Genomic DNA, 18,774 nt, shown 5'->3' with positions numbered 1-18,774 from the left:
ATGGAAGCAGGAGAGCCGAGGGGCGGGAAAGTTTTTGGCTCCTCCTCCCAGTGTGGGAGTGATCTGGAAAAGTGGGCATGGATTTGAGGACTGGAAGGGCAGGCAAGAGATGCCTTTTTATTGTCACTTTGATCAGATCCCAGGAGGGCAACAGCCCCTTGCAGGAGGCTTCTCTGGAGGGAGCGGCAGCAGCAGCAGGAGGAGGCTCCCAAGTGCTGTGCATGCTTTGCAAGAGTGGCTGCAGCCATCGGCGCTGGAAGCGGGGAGGAGGTTGCCCGAAAAGCCACCTGCGACCCCTCCCGGGGGCTTCGGAACGGATCCCTTTTCGGGCTTTGTTACAAGCAGGACGGCAAAAACCCCTGAAGCCCAAGACGTGGCCAGGCGGCTCCTACACCGCAAGGTAGGTGGGGAATTGGGGGGCGATATGACGGTATCGATCAGAATGGAGAGGGGTCTCGGGACCCCGAACTGTAGAACGTGACAGCAGGGGGGGGGGTTGAGAAGGAGAGAGTTTTGCATGGTCCTTGGTGGTCTTTGAGGGGGGAGGAAGAGAGAGCTTTGCATGGTCCTTGGTGGTCTTTGAGGGGGAGGAAGAGAGAGCTTTGCATAGTCCTTGGTGGTCTTTGAGGGGGGGAGAGAGCTTTGCATGGTCCTTGGTGGTCTTTGAGGGGGGGGGAGAGAGAGCTTTGCATGGTCCTTGGTGGTCTTTGAGGGGGGAAGAAGAGAGATCTTTGCATGGTCCTTGGTGGTCTTTGAGGGGGGGGGAGAGAGCTTTGCATGGTCCTTGGTGGTCTTTGAGGGGGGAGGAAGAGAGAGCATTGCATAGTCCTTGGTGGTCTTTGAGGGGGGAGGAAGAGAGAGCATTGCATGGTCCTTGGTGGCCTTTGAGGGGGGGGGAGAGAGAGCTTTGCATGGTCCTTGGTGGTCTTTGAGGGGGGGGGAGAGAGAGCTTTGCATGGTCCTTGGTGGTCTTTGAGGGGGGAAGAAGAGAGAGCTTTGCATGGTCCTTGGTGGTCTTTGAGGGGGAGGAAGAGAGAGCTTTGCATAGTCCTTGGTGGTCTTTGAGGGGGGGAGAGAGAGCATTGCATGGTCCTTGGTGGTCTTTGAGGGGGGAGGAAGAGAGACCATTGCATGGTCCTTGGTGGTCTTTGAGGGGGGGGAGAGAGAGCTTTGCATGGTCCTTGGTGGTCTTTGAGGGGGGGGGGGAGAGAGAGCTTTGCATGGTCCTTGGTGGTCTTTGAGGGGGGGAGAGAGAGCATTGCATGGTCCTTGGTGGTCTTTGAGGGGGGGGGGGAGAGAGAGCTTTGCATGGTCCTTGGTGGTCTTTGAGGGGGGGAGAGAGAGCTTTGCATGGTCCTTGGTGGTCTTTGAGGGGGGGGGGGGAGAGAGAGCTTTGCATGGTCCTTGGTGGTCTTTGAGGGGGGGGGGAGAGAGAGCTTTGCATGGTCCTTGGTGGCCTTTGAGGGGGGAGGAGAGAGAGCTTTGCATGGTCCTTGGTGGTCTTTGAGGGGGGGGGAGAGAGAGCTTTGCATGGTCCTTGGTGGTCTTTGAGGGGGGAAGAAGAGAGAGCTTTGCATGGTCCTTGGTGGTCTTTGAGGGGGAGGAAGAGAGAGCTTTGCATAGTCCTTGGTGGTCTTTGAGGGGGGGAGAGAGAGCATTGCATGGTCCTTGGTGGTCTTTGAGGGGGAGGAAGAGAGAGCTTTGCATAGTCCTTGGTGGTCTTTGAGGGGGGGAGAGAGAGCTTTGCATGGTCCTTGGTGGTCTTTGAGGGGGGGAGAGAGAGCTTTGCATGGTCCTTGGTGGTCTTTGGGGGGTTAGTAGGTACCAGAAAATAAAGCTGTTTCTCCGAGGCATTTAACAAATGGAGATACCTGAGCTGGGGAGCAGGTCTTGGGGAGGAAATCCTGCAGCTTCTAGTCATGCGGTGGCTGTTTGGCTTCTCTTCATGGATTAACTTGTGCAACAGAATATGGAGAGAAAACAGACTGAAAGAATGACTGACTTTGCCTTCTCCACCGGTACAGAATTTGTCTGGGTGTCATTCTTAAAGGTGTTGTGTCCCAAATTTGGAGGGGACCTGGGCAGATAAATGAACTGAGCAGCTTTGGAAGATGAATGCAGTTGTTTTCTTGTTTTGTAATAGATTTCAGAACCAGCAAAAACATTCCTTGAGGTTTCTTTTGTGGTTCTTGGCTAGATTTAGCAGGTAGTCTCCACCTGGGCTTACTTGGAAAGCAGGGTTAATAGGAAAATAAAGGGAGAAAAATCCAGGGAAAACCTGGATCAATGACTTTCAATGAACTCCATGAGAACTGTCCCAAAGAGAGCCAACTTTTTGTAATGATTGGGGATGCTAAACCCAATGGAAATTGTCCCTCCCTGATGGACACAGTTTGCGCAGTGCTGGGGGTGTTGAAGCCAATTAAACCTGCAAAAGAGAGCAAGTTCTCTAATGAAACGGCCCTGTCACCTCCATTTTTCCACCTGTCCTGGGTGCTCTGTGCTTCCCCCACTTGGTCTCCTTCTGTGGCCGTTTTTTCACTATGAAGCTGGGGCGGAGTCGAAGCAATTTAAAGAATGCCAGAGCTTAGTGGTTGGAGGATGGAGGGAGAGGGTGAACGAGCCCTTCCCCCAAATGAATGAGCCCCATAGTACCCCAAGAGCTCCTGTGATACATTTCTCAGATGTCCTCCCCTTGTGACCTTTTCTCTTGCTCTTCAAGTTTCAAGATTTATTAAAATTTGATTTGATCGCTTGTCAAGTGTTTCTAAGCGAAATAGAAGAAAAACATTTTTTAAGAACACAAAAGTCATACAACTTAAAAATTCTTCACAATACGAGTAAATATACCAAGTGGTTAGGGCTACAATTTATTTTAGGAAAGAGACAGTAACATATATGGAAAGCACAATAAGGAAGGGGGAAATAGAAATAGGCTTGGGAAGTTGAAGGCATCTGTAAACAAAGCTTTTCAGGGAACTTTTCAAGCCTGTTAAGTTTTCCTCCTCCTCAGAAGCTGGGCCCAAAGTCTGTGCTTCAGAGAGACTGTTGCATGGGAGCAATTTCCCTCACACAGGCCTGTCTACCTAGCTGTCTGCTTCTCTGAGGGCTCTTTAAACCCTCAAGGATTTTCTGGGGATGCTGACACATATTGCTGTTCTCATAACCTCGTTATGGACACTAGATATCTTTACTGTATGTTTATTAAAATTTGATACGAGGAGGAAAAGGAACGCCATTATCAATCATTTGGACTAAAACCTAGGCAGACCTAGTAACATAAGGCTCTCAAACACTTCCCCATCCCCGACTCATTCAGTCCGATAACTGATTTGATGAAGTCACATGCTTGGACTATTAGGGATATTAAAAGCTAACCCAAAGAAGGGAATTTTTAGTAGTGCCTTGAATTTAGCAAAGCTAAGCTCAGAGCGGAGAGTAGAAGGCAAGACAAGTCCAAAGAAAAGGAGCCGAGGACCTGGTTGATTCATAGTGATGGTAAGACTAGACGGTTGGAATCCATAGATCTTAAGGTAGGAGATGGCGTGTTTGGGATTGTGAGAGAAGAACTCAACAGAGTAGTTTCGAAGGTCTGTGCACAGTGGGAGAGCTGATGTAGGTCGTAGACAAAGCCGGAACCTCCTGAATTTACTAATTAATGTCAACCCCAAAGCCTGCTGTAAGAATTCAGGGATTAAGAGGCTCTAGGCGGTGTGTGGGCTCTGGGCTTTTAACGCTAACTATCCTATTGGACAGGAACAGCATTTACCTGTGAAGAAGCTTGGAACCGAAGGCTTTCATCAGTAACCAGAGGTTGCTTCTACTAGACAAGGACACTCCTCCTTCTGGACCATGAAGCAGCCATTTACTGCCACGTCCCAGTAATTGAAATATTCCTTTCTTCTTGTCTTCCTACTTTTCTATTGGGTTCTTCTAACTTCCCTGGTTTTTCCAGGATATTTTGAAGATACCTCAATCTGAACCATTTGCTCCCTGAGCTCCTTAATTATTTTTCTCCTTTGCTATATATATATACAGGGTGCCCACAAAAACACTCCTTGATTTTAAATGGTTACAAAATTAAAACTTATTAGAGTATGTTTATAAATAAGACAACAGCAAATACAAGTCCCAAAAAGCACGATTAGCAAGATTTTGCACAATCGCTGGCACTTTCACCCTTATAAGCTGCAATTGGTGCTGAAGTTACAACCTTCAGACAATGCAACACGACTAAATGACCTCAAGTGGCCCCCGAGATCACCGAATATTACTGTTTGTGACTTTTTCCTTTGGGGGTACGTACCTCCATTACCCGTAACTATAGATCAGAGGTCCCCAAAGTCCCTCCTTGAGGGCCAAATCCAGTCCCCAATGAATATGCATTGAAAGCAGTGCATGCACATAGATCTCATGCATATTCATTGGGGAAATCCTGAAAACCCGACTGGATTTGGCCCTCAAGGAGGGACTTTGGGGACCCCTGCTATGGATGATCTGCAGGAACGCATCACTGAAGCTATAAACGCGATCACAGCGGATATGCTTTGGAGAGTCTGGTCCGAGCTCGATTATCGCATCGATGTTTGCCAAGTGCACCTCGAGTGTATGTAATCAACAGATACCATATGAAACTTTATGAGTTGATGAAACTGTAGGTGAAAGAATAGTCCAATATATTTTGGTTTTGTAACTAAATCAAGTAGTGGTTTTGTGGGCACCCTGTTTAATAAATGAAAAAGAACATTTTCTAGTCCTGCTCTATCTTTTTATGTCTGATTCAACAATGGGTGTAGGGTCTTCCGAATGAATGGCATTTGAGATGTTGCCAGGACTGCTAAGTGTCTGGATTCTCCGAGAGGTTCCAGTGGTCAAATTGCTTCGCTGCTGGGTCTGTTTGGCTGGCTGCAAGTTCTGTGGTACACAGGAAAATTAAGAGGCTTCATGTTTGAGCAGTAGCCATATTAGTATTGGTCAGGAAGAATGACATGGGGACAAAGTCCCCATCTCCACAGACTCAGTCTATGTTCCTGCCCTGCCCCACGGACTCTGTCCTCATTTGCAGAGGTCTATTAAAGTATAAAAAGGGACAAAAGTTTATAAATCACAAACAGAGCCTCCCATTTTGATCTGGTTTTGGTGCAACCTTCCCAAAGATTCAGTTGCCAATGTTTTGACATCATCTGGGGAGGTGAATGGATTGTCTTTCAGAACAGGAAAATAAGTGCTAGAAATGTTCCTTGATGCCAGCAATCTGTCACAGTAACAGTAAGATGCTGGAGCCGCTGGGCACGTGATGGAAGGATGTTGCAGATAGTAGGAGTCTGACTCTGATCAGCAGACAAAGGCACAAAAGATACTTCATTTAAATGCAAAAGTAGCTTCTTCGTTTTTTTAATCATTGAATTCAGTTGCCAGTTGTTAAGATGTGCAAAGTTTTTACACATTGATACTAGTCCCAAGTTTTTAGAGAATGACATGAGGACAAAGCTCTGTCCCTATCCCTGCTGGCTCTGCACCGCCCCGTGGACTCTGTCCGTGTCCCGCCCCTTAGTTAATTGCAGGAACCCATCCCCATGTCTTTCTCTAATCAGGGCTTCCCAAACTGTGGTTACAAAAGTCATATCTGAGATTGAGACCTGGGTAGGCTGTTCATAGATATAAGTCTATGCCTTCAGGGGTCATGTGATTTCTGTGGCCAGGGGAAATTTGATAATTGCTGGTACTGTGTACTTGGTCTTGTGGTGGGCATGGGAACCAAGTGAGAATCTTGTCATTCCTTCTGTCTGAGATGGAGGGCAGAAAGGACTGTTCTGGAAAGATTTCTGCTGTTCAGGTGTTCAGATTAACTGGTCAGGTTTGATGGTCTCTTTCTGCTATGTTACTATGAGATGGAGGGATCGTAACATCCCTCCATCCAGTACATAATCCCTGTTTCACACTGAGCTCAGGATTTCAGTGATACCAAGATCCTTTTCCTAATAAGGAACCCAGCATTTTGTACCTATAATGTGTATCATGTTGCCTTAGTCCACTGCCATCTAGGTCCATCCCTGGATATTTTGAGAGCATAAAGGACACGACCCAAGGGGAGGTATTGTTGAAAGGGAAATCAGGGAAAGTGAAATCTGCCTGGCCAGGGCATTACTAGAGAGGGGCAAATTCTGGGCTGCACTTTGAGTAGATAAATGAGATTTATGTCATCTGTTAGTCTTCCTCTGTAGTCAGGGAGTCATCAAGCATAGTCTTTTCTTCGGGTCTCGTGCCTTGTTCCCTCCGTCCTTCTCAGCTGGTTCTCATTAGGGTCCTGGCTCATGGCGTAGGAAGTCTAAGCCAGCAGGGCCCTTCTTTACCCCATGACTTCCCCTCTATTAGAAACAAAACCCCGAACACACACAAACTTATCTAGGAGAAATTCCACCGCAGTAACGGTTTGGGGTTTTTTTTTAAAGTCTGCCAAACTTCAGCCTCACATGTTTTTAATCCAAAGCCACCCAGAGCTTTAATCTCCATGAGATCCTGTGACATAAGGGGGATCTCTTCAGAACCCCTCCAAGAAGTCTTACTAAGAGCAGGATGCTCCAACAACCCTCGAAAGCCTCTTCTCTTCTCCCCTGCCGGCTTAGCTGATTGCCGCTTCGGTACCACTCAGCTGCTGTTGTGTGTGTGCCCTGAGCAAGGCATGAGATTTGCCCCGTAAAAGGGGGTGTTCCCTTTTGTGCATCACAAGGAGAGCGCTTTGAAAGGCTAATGAGCTCCTTGTAGTGCATTTGCATAAGGTTCTCGGCTTCCTTGCACGTAAGACTGGCTCTAACCAGCATCGGGGCCTAAGATTAAGGTCTTCTGTTTAGTTTGTTTGTAAATTTCCTTTTTTTTGTCTGTCTCTCCCTTTTTCCTTTACTTTTCTCCTTCTGTTTTACTTTTTTGTTCCTCTTTGATGTACATGAGGGAGAGCTCTATAGGAAGAAATTGCACTAAATTACAGTAATTAAGTATAGCCTGGAGGGATGTGTCTGATCTATATCCCAGGCTCAGTTATCTTTTATAAAGTACTGCCAGGATACATGGCACCGTCTAGCCACAGAGCAGTCGCTAAAACAAGAAGAGTCTGCAGAAGGTTCTGGCAGTGTTGAGGGGGTCCTGCTGAGGAACAATATTTTACATAGCTCAAGGGCAGTTACTTCAGCTGCACCTACTTTTGAAAAAGATAGGAGCAAAACTGAAGTGAAATCTACAGGAGCTGTTGAGGGCTGAGGGGAAGATGAAACGTCTCATAAACAAGTGTGAATTCAGATGGGGCTGACGTGTAGAAACTTTGGGCTCGATTCACTAACCTTCCGATCTGTGTCCGATCCAAGGCAGGCCGACCGATTCACCAACCATCTTCATGCAAAGGGGGGCGATCGGAGGCACGCCCCCCTCCGATGACACGGATCGCTGGAGAGCAATCCCAACGCATGCTCTGCCTGTAGATGGTCTGCGCAGGCGTTTGCTGTCCGGTTGTTTTTTTTTACTCACCCCGACTCTCCTCCACCACCTCCGTGTCCCTTTGCCTTCCTTCCCCTTCTTGCCTCTGGTGCTGTTCTCTTTCCGGCAAACCAGGCAGGGAGATCAGCAGTGCCTTCTCTGCCGCCCTTCGAGCCCATGAGTTAAAACCATGGGCTCGCGAGTTAATCAAAAGAAAAGTAAAGCTGTAAAAGTTAGTTCTAGGTACAGAATCCAGATCGCATAGGTGCTAGGTGTAAATAAAGATGTTGGTCAGACACTTGTCATATTTTAGATCTCTGTCCCGATTGTGCATTTCTTTATAAAATCTCGTGAAATATAGATAGATAATAGCAGAGAGTGATGGGATTTCAGGACAGTTGACAAGGACGTCAGCGACTGGTCCTATGCAGTCGCTTCTGTTTGGATCGGGAGGAAGGTTAGTGAATGGTGTCGGGGTGACTGAGTGGTCGGAACTTGATCAGTGGGCCTGTGTCTCTTGTCTGGTGTCCTGACTGGGATTAGTTCAAACACGGCAATAGGAACCGTGTGTGCTTCCCTCGTCGTTGAGGCCTCTTCTTGGCTTCCAATCCTGTCCCCAAAGATGGGATTAGTTAAATCCATGAATCTACATAGAATAGGAACTGGGATCATTTTTACTCATTTATTTTAAAATTTTCTTCCCCGCTTAACACCTAAGCGGGTTACAGTAGAAAACGTACATATTCAGAACCTACTCAGGCATATCATAATATATACATCCTATCCTATTCTTCACATATAATAGCTAAAACTAGCATAATGCTCATAAAAATGTTCATCCTCTATGAACCATAAAATGCATAAAATGACTAACAAAAAGGGTCACAAGGGGCAGCACCAGGATTTGATCTCACAACCTCTGGGTGCGGAGGCAGCAGCTCAACCACTGAGCCACAGCATTCAATAGGGAGTCCTCAAAGAGTAAGAAGATTCCAGAACCCCAAATAGTACCAACATTCTATTTGGAATCCCCAAAAGTAGCAAGATTCCATGTAGAATTTCAAAGAGTACGCAAGATTCTGGAACCCCCAAATAGTAAGAGAAAGGGGACTCGTCTACTGCCTTTTTGTCATCTTGGCATTTCAAAGCTGACATTCAAAGTGGGGGGTACTGGAGGATTAAGCGACTTGCCCAGGGTCACAAGGGGCAGCACCGGGATTTGATCTCACAACCTCTGGGTGCGGAGGCAGAAGCTCAACCGGTGAGCCACAGCCCTTCCTCATGTTGTGTGGTAAATTTGCAAAATGTATGGAGTTTTATTTTCAGCACAGCAGGTGTATTAATACCTATGGAATGTGCACAACTGAAGTACAATTCTATAAATGGCGCCAAATTCACACACACAAAATTGTGTGTGATCCTGCACTATGTGTGCAACTAAATCAGCTTCCAGGTCAATTAACGCCAACAATTATGCGCTAACAATCAATTATTTGTGTGAATTGGCAACAATTTGAATTTGTACGTGCAAATGTTATGGGACAGGGCAGGGCAGGGGTGGGAAAATCAGAGGCGGAAAACTACACAGTGACACCAGGAAATATTTCTTCACCGAGAGGGTGGTTGATCACTGGAATAATCTTCCACTGCAGGTGGTCGAGGCCAGGAGCGTGCCTGATTTTAAGTCAAAATGGGATCGCCACGTGGGATCTCTTCACAGAGAAAGGTAGGGGAGGGTTATTGGGGTGGGCAGACTTGGTGGGCCGTGGCCCTTATCTGCCATCTATTTCTATGTTTCTATGTGGGGGCATTTACTAAAGATGCATTCATTATTACTGAATATTGGGGATCCTCACACTCAGAGGTTTTTGGCGTAGAAATTAACTCACAAGTGCTAGTCTATAAAAGGTGATCCAACTTGGAACAGCACGGAGGAATGGCCTAGTGGTCACCCCGAGGAACCCTCCAATGCCCCAGATGCCCTAGCTAGAAATTGTGCTGATGGGTGGTATATCAGCTACAAAATGAACATGGAAACTTCTAGAATAGTGCTCTGCAAGCATTGCTTTGGGTCCTTGGTGTCACAATTGATGTGTGGGGATTTCAATATGAAATTACAGTGCATTCGTTAGCTCTCTCTGTTACCTGGGTGAAATCTTAGGTGAACTGCCTCCTGTGTTAACGAGTAGGGTAGGTTTGTGCAGGGCTGTGGAGTTGGTACACCAAACCTTTGATGCCAACTCTTTTTTTTTTTTCAACTCAGACTCCTACTGATAGTAGCCTTTAAATATTGTTGTCCAATACTTTCAATCCAGGACTTTATAATATGTGGAAAATTTATTATTATATTTTTAAGTAACTTTTTATTTGGAAGTTGGAGTCGCTACATTTTTACTACTCCAATTCCACCCCAAATTGCTTCCCACTCTTGACTCCACAGCCCTGGATACAAGATGAAAAAGGAAACAGTTTATAATTGACTTTATACTCCAAGCAAAGTGACCAAATTTCATTCAGCGAGTGTGGACACTGGGTTTCTGACTGATTTTACTATATTTCCTTCCAGGGTTTTCTCCAATGTATGTAACTCGGGGGTAAACAAAGAACACCGACCTTGTTGATAAAGAAAATATGAAGATCTGGATTCAGAGGATCGTCACAGCTACACTGACTGCTCCATGCGTGAAGGAATTTTCTTCTTAAAACCCATCACTTTTCTTGTTATCAGGACAGGAGGCAAAGCTTCGTCTGCGAACACACCATGTGGGATCTCTGCTCTTCCCTTGAGGAATTCCGTGATCTTCTCAGTGGGAGGAATACTCGTGCCCTTGGGACCTTTACCAGTTCATCTTGAACTGCAGTGTGGTTGGGTGTCCATAGTGGGAGACGAGGGACAGGTGCCCTGCGGCGATCTCGGGGGGATCTGTGCTATGAATTGGTGCTTATGGATTGCCTGTCTCAGCCTCTTCTGCAGCACCATCGCTGAAGGTACAACATTGTTGGAGAAGGTTCAGAGGATGGGCACATGAATACAGAGCCTTTAAATCTACAGAAATCAATGTCGACTGAACTCAGATTAGAACAGGATTATCTACAGCAGTGTATCGCAAACTGTGTGTTGCCTGAGGTTTCAGGTTTGCAGTGACACGCTTGGGAGAAGAGGCGTTGATGCCGGCTGACTGCCTACAGAACGTCCCCTCAAGGCAAGAGGCACATCCTATAGGCAATCAGCCGGCAGCAGTGCCTTTCCTCTCTGTGTGTCTTCCCTGCTGGCAGGCTCAGGGCCTTTGCGCATGCACGGACGTCATCACGTTAATGTCTGCGCACTTCCGGATGCCTCGAGCCATGGCCACTACGTTTAGTGTGCCGTAGCTCGACAAAGTTTGCGGGACACTGATCTAGTTTTGGAAACAGATGAAATTTTATTGCTCAATGTCCAAAAATTTTAAATTAATTTTATGTAATTTGTTTCTAGTTATTGTTTTCTTGTAAATTGTTACGATCTAATAGTTTGATATGGTATATAAAATTCACCTCTGGGACCTGAAGGCACAGGGATAGAGAGCCTGTCACTCCTAGGAGCGGAGGGCTCAAGGAATGGGGGCAGGAATACAGAGCCTGTCACCTCTAGAACCAGAGGGCTCAAGGGATGGGCTGAAGGGCTCATGGGAGGCTGTAACTTGTTTCAGACTATTGTGGCAAAGTGTGTCATCAAATCAAGTCAAATAAGTTGATGGTTAAGTCATGGGTGTGATTTAGAAGTCCTGTAGGGAGTTGACCTCTGTGTCTTCTTGTAGGTCGCAGCAGCACAGATACTCAGGCTGTGATTGGCCGTGTGGGCGAGAGCGTTGTCCTGGGCTGTGATCTCCTTTACCACGACGAGAGCCGACTTCCCCTCTATGTCATTGAATGGGTGCGCTTTGGGTTTCTCCTCCCAATTTTTATCAAATTTGGTCTCTACTCGCCACGTGTGGACCCTGAATACCTGGGTGAGTGCCACTTTATATTCATTCTTCCAATGCAGTGCATAAAATCTAAAAAAACAAAGAGTTTCCCGCCTTTAAGTGTGCAGACACACTGCACTGGGCTCTGGCACTGGGAATGGTGCTGAGTGTAAAGCATGTTTTATGTGTAGAAAAGAACTGTTACAAATTTGCCCTGGATCAGTAGCATGGAATCTTGCTATTCTTTGGGAGGCATTTAAGAAAGTAAAGAGAATATTAGGAATTATCAGGAAAGGAATAGAAAACAAAGATGAGAATGTTAATAATGCCTTAGGTCAATTCTGGTCACCGCATAAGATACTGAGTGGGGTGGAATGGGTAGATGTGAACTGCTTGGGGTAAAGGGTAGGCAATGAAGCTACAAAGTAGAAGATTTAAAACAAAGCAGAGAAAATATTTCGTCACTCAACATATCATTAAACTCTGGAATTTGGTGCCAGAGAATGTGATGAAAGCAGTTAGCGTAGCAGAATTTAAAAAAAAAGGTTTGGATAACTTCCTAAAAGAAAAGTCATAAGCCATTATTAAGATGGACTTGGAAAAAATCCATTGCTTATTTCTAGAATCTATTTTCTTTTTTTTTGAGATCTTGCCAGGTACTTGTGACCTGGATTGGGCACTATTGGAAACAGGTACAGGGCCAGTTGGACCTTTGATCTGTCCTTATGTTCTTATTCTGGCACGGACATCAGAATCTACACACACCTCGTTTGTTTGTTTTAGAGAGGCACATATGTTGCTTTTATTAAATTTATACATGCCCATTTACAAAGTTACCACCTGAATTGTGTCTCTGAACTCGAGATATCTTAAAATACCTCGTATGCATGAGAAGTATTCTACCCTGAAAAGCTGGAACACTGACTGAAATTTTAATCAAAACAAACCAAACTTGCAAGATTTCCTGTAGTTACTGTGTATTTCTTCATACTGGAAGCCATTTAAGATTTTGATCCATTTTCAAGCCTGTAGCAAACGTCCAAAACACAAACTGAAGATAGGTGAAGCCAGAACACAGTGTTGTGTATTAGTTTTGGTTAAGAATTGCATCACGGGGATTATTTATGTTGAACAAATCAGTTATTTTGTTGGTTTTTTTCCCTTACTTTTCTCATATTTATATTCTCAACAGTGACTGTTTTTGGCTTTCCAGGGCTATTCATGGTTGATTTTTGTTGCAGTGGGAATATTGTGTGTTTTGCTGACGGTTGAACGTTGTTCTTGAGCTCATATGTGCATTAAATTGCCACAGAGTATCATAGGATATAAAGGCAGATCAAGACCCAAACAATCTACCAGTCGGAGCCTCAGCCATCGACTCTGAGCAGATTAAACACAGGCATCGCCAACAATTCACCACAATGCCAACCCTATGGATGACGCAATCTTGGCTGCAGCTGAGTGACACATTCATTGTCAAGTCACGATTACATCAACAATTTAGTAATGTAGCTAAATGGCCCCATTTTACTCACTAATTTGAACATAAGAACCGCCATCTCCGGATCAGTCCTTCGGTCCATCAAGTCCGGCGATCCGCACCCGCGGAGGCCCAGACAGGTGTACACCTGGCGTAATTTTAGTCACCCATATCCCTCTATGCCTCTCGTAAGGAGATGTGCATCTAGTTTGCTTTTAAATCCTAGAACGGTGGATTCCGCAATAACTTCCTCTGGGAGAGCATTCCAGGTGTCCACCACTCGTTGCGTGAAGCAGAACTTCCTGATATTTGTCCTGGACTTGTCTCCCCTTAGCTTCAGTCCATTGTCCTCTTGTCCATGTCACATTGGACATTGTAAATAACTTATTTTCCTGCTCTATTTTGTCGATTCCTTTCAGTATTTTGAAAGTCTCGATCATATCCCCTCGCAGTCTCCTTTTCTCAAGGGAGAACAATCCCAGTCCCTTAGTCATTCCTCGTATTCCAAGTTTTCCATACCTTTTATTAGCTTCGTTGCTCGTCTCTGCACCCTCTCCAGCAGTTTTATATCCTTCTTTAGGTTGGGAGACCAATGTTGGACACAGTATTCCAAGTGTGGTCTGACCGTCGCTCTATAAAGCGGCATTATAACTTTCTCCGATCTACTCGTGATTCCTTTCCTTATCACGCCTAACATTCTATTTGCTTTCTTTGCCGCTGCCGCGCATTGTGCTGACGGCTTCAGGGTCCTATCTATCAATACACCCAGGTCCTTTTCCTGTTCACTCTTACCCAGAGTTGCACCTGACATTCTATACTTGTGTTCCTTGTTCTTTCTGCCTAAATGCATCACTTTGCACTTTTCCACATTAAACTTTATTTGCCATTTCTCCGCCCATTTCTCTAATTGACACAAGTCACTCTGGAGTTCCTCGCTATCCTTCTGCAATCTGATTGCCCAGCATAGCTTTGTGTTGTCTGCAAACTTGATGATCTCACTGGATGTTCCTTCTTCTAGGTCATTGATGAAAATATTAAATAAGATGGGCCCAAGTACCGAGCCCTGGGGCACACCGTTAGTCACTTTCTCTCAGTCTGAGAACTTCCCATTTATGCCCACTCTCTGCTTTCTGTTCTCCAGCTATTTGCCTATCCATCTTAGTATATCTCCCTCTATTCCATGACTTTGTAGTTTCCTGAGAAGTCTTTCATGTGGAACCTTGTCGAACGCTTTCTGTCCACCGGTTCTCCACTATCATTGAGATACACAGCATCTGTATGTATAGCATATGATATAAAAGACCCACTTGAGTCTTATTTGTCGGCCATTTTGAGATGTAGACCGTAGACTTTACTTCCCAGCTACTTGGCTTACCGTCTACTTGCTATATTCAGGACACACACAGAGACTATAGATTCAGAAGCTAAGGCATAGCCTGAGTCTGCCCACTATCTGCGGTTGGACTGGTGCCCTCTCAGGTTGCTGCCCCCTACTCCTGTAGTCCAGCAGCTCTTTCCTTCCTTCCCTCCCTGCCCCCACCCCATGGGTAGCAGGTCCTTGCTTTCAAAAACCGTAAAAGATTTGGAGAATTATACAGATGAAAATATTTTATTAATACATTGATTTTAAAATTTTTATTCCATATAAATAATGTTCATATTCTAATAAATCTCTATCACTCATCACTTTAAATAGATACTAATAATAAATAAAATATATATATAATAAAATTACACTATGGAACTGGCTTCAAAAAGTACTGTGAAGTGAACGCTCAGACCCACAACCTGAACTCTAGGGATTTTTCACGGAGCCAGTTGCAAATGAGACCATCGTAGCATGTTCACTGATCAACTCTGGGAAAACAAAGGGGCCTTTCATGCCAGGGGAAAGGAGGAGGGACGAAGGTTTAATTACCGAAGGGAGAGTCATTAGCAAGCCCTACATTTATTCCATCATGTACCTGTCATTGTGCTTCTGATGTAAACTTTTTCCCCCATCCCTAACAGCGCTACCACTGCTGCAAGCTGAAAGAGGTGGCACTGACCCTGCTTCTGCCTGCAGGACCCTTGGAACGGAAACTCTCATGGGATTCTGGACAGCTCAATCTCTCTCAAAGTGTGTGGGGGGGGCGGGGCGGTGAAACTGGCAAGTCTGATCTCTCTTAGGGTGGGAGGGGAGAGCTGCCTGGCAGGGTGGGTGAGGAGGAAGGAGCCCCATTGCTCTCAAGGGTGTGGTCTTGTAACCCAATGCCAGGTCTGTGGTCTCGTCACCTGGCTCTCTCCTGCTTCTCTCTGGGCTCATCCTCCATGCACCTGTAACACTGCAGATAAAGCCACCTATCCAGCAGATTTTACGTGAGGGCAAGCTGGTATCAAATTATAACACACACATGGAATGTTTGTTTTTACAATTCAGCTCGGTGTAATTGATTGCTAATTAAATACTCATCTCCTGAGATGTACTTATGCTCTGCCTATGTATTTTAATCCTACTCCATTACCGAGAACCCCCCCCCCAACACCCACACTCACAAACTTTGTCAGTGTACCTCAGTCCTGCTCTGCAGTTCCCCCTGCTATTCACTGTTGACGTTGTCTGAGAAACTTTGGAGTTGGATGTTCATGGGCTCTTGGGCTTGCCGAGTTCAAATCCCATCCCGGTCAGGTAGCCAGCCTCTAGCCAAGCTCAAACGTGTTCTTGGGGCTGTTACCATTAGTTAATCTACATTACTGTTTCAGTCTCCGTTCCTGTCACATGTGGACTATTGCAATGGTTTATTAATGGGTCTTCTGGAATCAACGCTGAGACAGCTACGTGTGCAAAATGCAGCTGCTTGTGTTTTGACAGGATCATCAATTCCACAGTTTCTTTTGCTGTTTTCCTTGTGGAATCTCTTTGGTGGAACCCTTTTTTTGTTTTATGTTCAGGTAATTCACTTATAAACTCCCTGTTTTACTAAGGCTGACGTGTCCATTATATTATATTATATTATATGGACGAACCCTGCTTTCAAAGCCTTTCATCCCCGTGGGAGTCCCATTGGCTAGAGGGGGGATTCCCCTGGGACCCCCACAAGACCCGTGGGATTCCCGCGATCCCCATTCCCATGCAGACCTCTAATTCAGATAAGTCCCTGCCTGGGAGAGCTTATAGTGAGATGCTGGGCCTGCAGTTTCTACAGGTCTTCTCGGAGCTCTGAGCAGGGATAGGATGCAGTTGAAGGCTGCATTTTGTTTACCGTTGGTGTATCCTCAATTAGAGGGTTTGCCTTTGTTAACCATGATTAGGAGGGAAACAGAGGCCTTCTCTGGAATGTATCAAAGCCCTTCTGCATTCAGAGCCTGAAAAATTACAGCTTTCAAGACGGGAAGCATGATAAAGCTGTGCCCAGGTAATCTCTTAAACCTGTAACAAAGATCTCCTCAAAGCCCCCAGGGAGCCAGACTTGGGAGACTCAACAATTATGTATGAACTGAAGGGAGGAGGGTAGGTTTCTTCTTAACAAAAGTGGCTTTTGACATCCGTTTTACCTGCCCCTCCTCCCTCCAAATTCTTTCTCTTCTTTCCCCATGAGGGGAGATAGGCCGACAGATACAGGTCAGACTCTACTGGGAGAGCAGTTTCCTTAGCTCAGCTGCTGTTTTACAGGGGGGGGGAGGGGTACACGGTCAGTAGGTGCACCCTGCCCTCTTTAAATTGGTCAAAATCCCCGTTAACCTGCTGCTACTGGAAGTAGGCCTGGCGCTTGTGTGAAGTGGAGTATTGACAGAAAGGACTGGATTCGCTAAGGACACCGATCGTGTCCCGACCCGATTCACTAACCTTCCTCCCGCACCCGATCCGATCCGTGCATGCAAATGTAGGCAGGCAGCGATTCACTGAAAAAAATGAGGAACACCGACTGGGCTGGCCGATCCCAAAACAAGCGACTGCTGAGAGGGCCAGTCGCACACGTCTCTGCCGACTCTCCTGCTCCATGCCGCCCTGAAATCCCAGCCAGCTTCCACCAGCCCTGCTCTCTGCCCTGCTCCATTTAGCTCTGCTGCGATTCTCCTACCAAAAAAAGCTCTCTGCTCCTGCTTGCCAGCCTTCCCTACAGCACGAACCCATGGTTTTAACCCGCTTTAAACCCAAAGGATAAAACCATGGGCTCGCACGGCAAGGAAGGGCAACAGAGAGCAGGAGAGTCGGGGTAAGTAAAAAAAAAAAGGACAGCAAACGCATGCACGGACCATCTATCTACAGGAAAAGTAGATGGTCCGTGCATGCGTCGGGATCGCTCTCCAGTGATCCGTGTCGTCGGTGAGGGGCCCCATTTGCATGAAGATGGTTGGTGAATCGGTCGGCCTGCCTTGGGTAAGATCGGTGGGCTTAGTGAGCCTAAGTCTAAGTGGCATATGAGTTGTGGTCCCTCTGAAATTTGGATTGAAGGATCATATCCGGTGGGAGGAGGGAGTGGGAATCCCTCCTGCCTTTCTTTTTTTTTTCGGGAGAGCTCGGGGAGAGTGATATCTCCACCCCATCTTGTTTCTGTGAGGAACGGAGGGTCGATCATAGATGTTTGAATGGATTGAGTGTATTCTAACCATGAATGTTTAGAAGAGGTGTTTTCTTTGTTTTATGGAATTCCTTTTCTGTTTTATTTATAATGTTTTTGTAAACCGCTGAAAATTATTGCTAGCTTTGGTGGGATATCAAATTTGAATAAACATAAATATAAAGAGCCTCTGTTTGCCCTGGATCGGTAGCATGGAATCTTGGTACTCTTTGGGGTTCTGGAATCTTTTGTTACTATTTGGGGTTCTGGAATCTTGATACTCTTTGGGGTTCTGGAATCTTTTGTTACTCTTTGGGGTTCTAGAATCTTGCTATTCTTTGAGGTTCTGCATAGAATCTTGATACTCTTTGGGGTTCTAGAATCTTTTGTTACTCTTTGGGATTCTGGAAAGTTGCTCCTATTTGGGGTTCCGGAACCTTGCTATTCTTTGAAATTCTGCGTGGAATCTTGATACTCTGGGTTTTGGCTAGGTACTGGTGACCTGAATTGGCCACTGTGAGAAGGGCTACTGGGCTTGATTGACCATTGGTCTATTCTTATGTTCTTATGGTTCAGTGGCTGTGCTGCCCACTGCCCTGCAGAGTTCCCCGATAGATTTCCCGTAGCCTGCTGCATCCCTGTTCAGTGGGGAATACGAACGCAACAGAGGAAGCAAACACAGTCCCCAAGAGGAGTCCTGTTGCATAGCTCCAAGTCTTACAATCTCACTAGAAATAATGCGAGTCTTTATTTAAAATAAGAGAATAATTCCTTGATAGTAGTCGATAAAGATTCGTGGTCAATATTGGTTTCAACTGAACTGGAATATAAAGGTCAAAGAACTGCCTTGCCAACCAAAGAAAAAAGGCCTAGGAACCAGGTGACCTGGGTTCAAATCCTACCTGTGGGCAGGTCATTTCCGGGTCAATATTCAGCAAGGTTTAAGCAGGCAGGAGAAGCTCCTGCTTATCTAAACCACTGTGGGTGGACCAGCAGCGCTTAACCAGGGCATGTGTGGCATAGTGATTAGAACTACAGCCTCAGCACCCTCAGGTTGTGGGTTCAAATCCTGGGCAAATCACTGAATCCTCTACTGTCCCAGGTGCATTAGATAGATTGTGAGCCTACTGACGCTTGAGTACCTGATTTGTAATCCATTCTGAGCTCCTTTGCGAGGACGTGAAATTGAGAGACTAAAATCATTTCTGTCGTTGCCTCTAGAAATGAGAATGATGTGTTGAATTTAGCGTTCTCAATCATTTTGAAGAATTGGTCAAACACTAAATTCAAGTCTTGTTTGAGTGGGGGGAGATTTCTAACGGTGGGGGACAAGGAAAATGTT

General features: G+C 45.8%; 1 protein-coding gene across 1 annotated transcript in view; it reads left to right on the top strand.

The window, feature by feature from the left end:
• Positions 1-128: 128 nt before the first annotated feature.
• Positions 129-18,774, top strand: part of IGSF9 (immunoglobulin superfamily member 9) — a 54,999-nt gene continuing 36,353 nt past the window's right edge. The window contains exons 1-3 of the mRNA XM_033924932.1: positions 129-400; positions 10,034-10,455; positions 11,265-11,456. Of these exons, the coding sequence (XP_033780823.1) occupies positions 10,146-10,455; positions 11,265-11,456 (502 nt within the window). The 5' untranslated portion in view covers positions 129-400; positions 10,034-10,145. The remainder of the gene's footprint in view (positions 401-10,033; positions 10,456-11,264; positions 11,457-18,774) is intronic.

This window comes from Geotrypetes seraphini, chromosome 16 (assembly GCF_902459505.1).
Source record: "Geotrypetes seraphini chromosome 16, aGeoSer1.1, whole genome shotgun sequence".
Taxonomy (NCBI): Eukaryota; Metazoa; Chordata; class Amphibia; order Gymnophiona; family Dermophiidae; genus Geotrypetes; species Geotrypetes seraphini.
This window is presented reverse-complemented; position numbering and strand designations above follow the sequence as displayed.